General features: G+C 37.0%; 1 gene segment (V, D, J or C); it reads left to right on the top strand.

The window, feature by feature from the left end:
• The first annotated feature begins 259 nt into the window (after positions 1-259).
• Positions 260-2,422, top strand: LOC122790399. The segment is given in 2 exon segments: positions 260-376; positions 543-2,422. Coding segments are annotated over 2 exon segments (384 nt in total).
• The last annotated feature ends 793 nt before the right edge of the window (positions 2,423-3,215 follow it).

The raw sequence follows: 3,215 nt of genomic DNA, 5'->3' as shown, positions 1-3,215 counted from the left end.
TGATTAAATACCAAAATATAATATAGTCTAAAAGTTGCTATAAGGTTGTGCCCTACTAATGATTTTCTTCAGTACTGTATAAAAGTCTCTAGATGGCATTCATGAACCACAACTGGTAAAAATGAAGCTCTGTTACAGAACTGTGCTGATAATACCACAGCCCAAGAGGTGCTGCTGAGTTCTGATTGGCTGATGATCATCACAAGAAACTTGGAAGTCTCTGTAAATACCATCTGAGGTGTCAGTTTCATATGACAGCTTTGTATGACAAGTTGAAGATTACTTTGCATGTTAGTCACAGCAGGATAATAGGACATGTTACTCAGGAGAAGAAGAGAGTTTGCATTTTGTGTTTTCATAGCTGCTTTGTTTAAAGGTATGGTCAATTCAGTATGTCATATCTAAAGAATCACTATTTTTTGTCTGCATGTCTCTATTACCCATCAGTTTCTGTCTTCCCATTCGTTTCTCAGATATGGTGATTATCCCATTTGCATTGTTGTATTATTTTATGGATTGTCTTTCCCTTTGTCATTTCCCAGGTGGAGAATGTGCAGAAAAAGTAACTCAACCACCTCGTGTACAAGCTCTAGAAGGCAAAGAAGTCATAATTTTCTGTAACCATTCAGAAGCAGCATCTACGAGTGTCCAGTGGTATAAACAGGTGGCTAATGAAGGTCCTAAATTTGTAATCCAGAAACATGATGGAAGGGAAATGCAAGGTCGGTTTACATTAGAAGTTGACAGAAAAGCAATGACTGCAAACCTTACCATAAGGGACGTAACAATCGCAGACACAGCCTCCGTCTACTACTGTGCAGTGAGTGACACAGTAAAACAAAACCTAGCAATTGCAGCACGATAAATGCTTGTGCATAAGACAGCGCACTTTACTGTACATATTGCTAAAGGCATCTTCATTTTATTCAAGATATAATGGGAAACACTGTTCTGCATACTTTATTTTTTGTTCAGTTTAAGATGTACCATTGAATTGTTTCCAATTATTTCTGCTAATATAATGTTTTTGAAGACATTACTATGCATGCTGCTTCTGGTTTGTATTAGCTGGGTAACAGTTTCTGTGAATGTTCTTCTGGTATTTTCTGTGATGTGTGGCTTCTTGGACATAGGGCCTAGATATTGGAAAGTACATACATCAGCACAATCAGGACAGTATTAATATTATTGAAAGAAACTTTTAAAACAAACATCAGTTTAAAAATGATTTTACGCAACACTTGATGTTATGCACTGCTCAAATCCAGGTAAAAAAGATAATCCCTGAGATTTGTAACAATTGTGTAAACTCAGTGCTTAGCCTACATGATATAAGCATGTTAGCGTGATGAGCAGCTATTCAAAAATGCATGCTGCTCATCATGCCTGCACATTTGCAAGCAGCTTTTTTGGCCAGCAATAGTGTTTGCATACACGAAAATGTGCTTGCAAGCATGAGCGCAGAATTAAAAAAAATGGTTTGCATACTGGCACTGCTCACATACAATCATGTGCTGTAGCCCAGACATATTAAGGGCAAATGCATGGAAAGAATACAGAAGGAGAGGAAGTGAGATGGGGAGCTGTACACAAATTGTGTAATGCTGTATAATTAATTAAAGTGGAAGGGGAAATGTTTAAATTGTACTCAGATACTACAAGCAAATGGGACAAAGTGTATAGGAGGCATTTCTGACATTAATCCTGCAACACTGCTGTAATGATAATTTATGCACATAAATAACAACGGGCATTCTAATAAAGGATGTGAGAGGGACATAAAGCTGCAGTGTAACAAAGGGAAATGAAAATGTGATATACATGTTAGTTAAATGTGGAGTTGAGATAATAGCAAGGACAGAAGACACATTACAGGCTGAATGCATAGAATGCAGTTACTGCATATGAGATGTATATACAGGCAATTCATCTATGTAAGCTGACAGTACTGTATACAAGAACAAAAGAACATTACAGCTCATGTACATCAGAAATGGACGTCATTTTGTAAAGAAATGAAAGTGATACCAATAGGAAAGGGGTTCATCACCTATAAACATGTAATAGACAAGTAAGTGTTATATAATCATGTAAATGCTAAATAGTAATCTAATAACAAAAAACATACCATACATAAGTGACAAATGACAACTGAGATCGGATGACATGTCATGAGTCCAGTTTTTCCACTGGTGATTTGCAGACATCTCCAATATCATAATACTGCGCATGCTCACATTAAATTACAGGGAACAATAAAGGTAACAGCAATTCAATAGCAGGAATACAATAGATAATGTTGTAACAGAGGACTAATCATGTAGTCTAGTAGTATGGCATATAGTTGGAAACATTTTTTGAATCCCTCATCTGCCATTAAGCTGCATGGTTTGATGAAAACAATTGCAGTAATAAAGACATGTCTGGATGAAGACAAGCAACACAGTGCATATTTATCTTTGTATAGGTAATGCATGTGAGCAATGAATAACATAATAAACATTCGTGTTGTGTCATTTTTAAATATATGCCAGGACAGATATCAGGGAGATGCATAACAATCATAGTCGCCACAGAAATATGCAAATCAGTCATGTCATGAAGAACATCCTTGAAGGGCTTAAAGCACTTTCCTATCATATAGGGTGCATGGTTGACCAACTTTGAAGGACAAGGCCTGAAAAAGGTGGCTGTCTAAGTATGCCATAACTACTGTCTGCAAATAGGCCACTGTTTTCTGACACATTTGATTGACAGACAGATGTTAGCAGATTTAGACCCCTGCCTATTACATAAGGCTTTCTCCAGAGCTCTGTATTGATTGCATATGCCACATCATATAGCAATGGTGGCTGTCACAAATAACTGAGCTGAATGTGTGCATTAAAACATGAGTTTTGAATATAATATGAGCAATTTAATTAGTTAGATTGCTGAAAAGGAGCTCCACATGTTACTGTCCACACAACAGGATGACCTCATCAGCATGTTTCAAAGAGAATGTGTTAAATGTATTCTTCTTGGGGGTGGGTGAATACAACACCAACAGTTACATAAACACACACACACACACACACACACACACACACACACACACACACACACACACACACACACACACACAAATTGTCCATGTTGGGCTTAGAACATATTGAGTTACACAATGTAGAGTGCACCGTATTAGTTACAAACATCAAAAGAGAAGACTGCCATTA

This window comes from Protopterus annectens, chromosome 16.part0 (genome assembly GCF_019279795.1).
Source record: "Protopterus annectens isolate FY-2018-M chromosome 16.part0, PAN1.0, whole genome shotgun sequence".
In the NCBI taxonomy this organism is placed as follows: domain Eukaryota; kingdom Metazoa; phylum Chordata; order Ceratodontiformes; family Protopteridae; genus Protopterus; species Protopterus annectens.
This window is presented reverse-complemented; position numbering and strand designations above follow the sequence as displayed.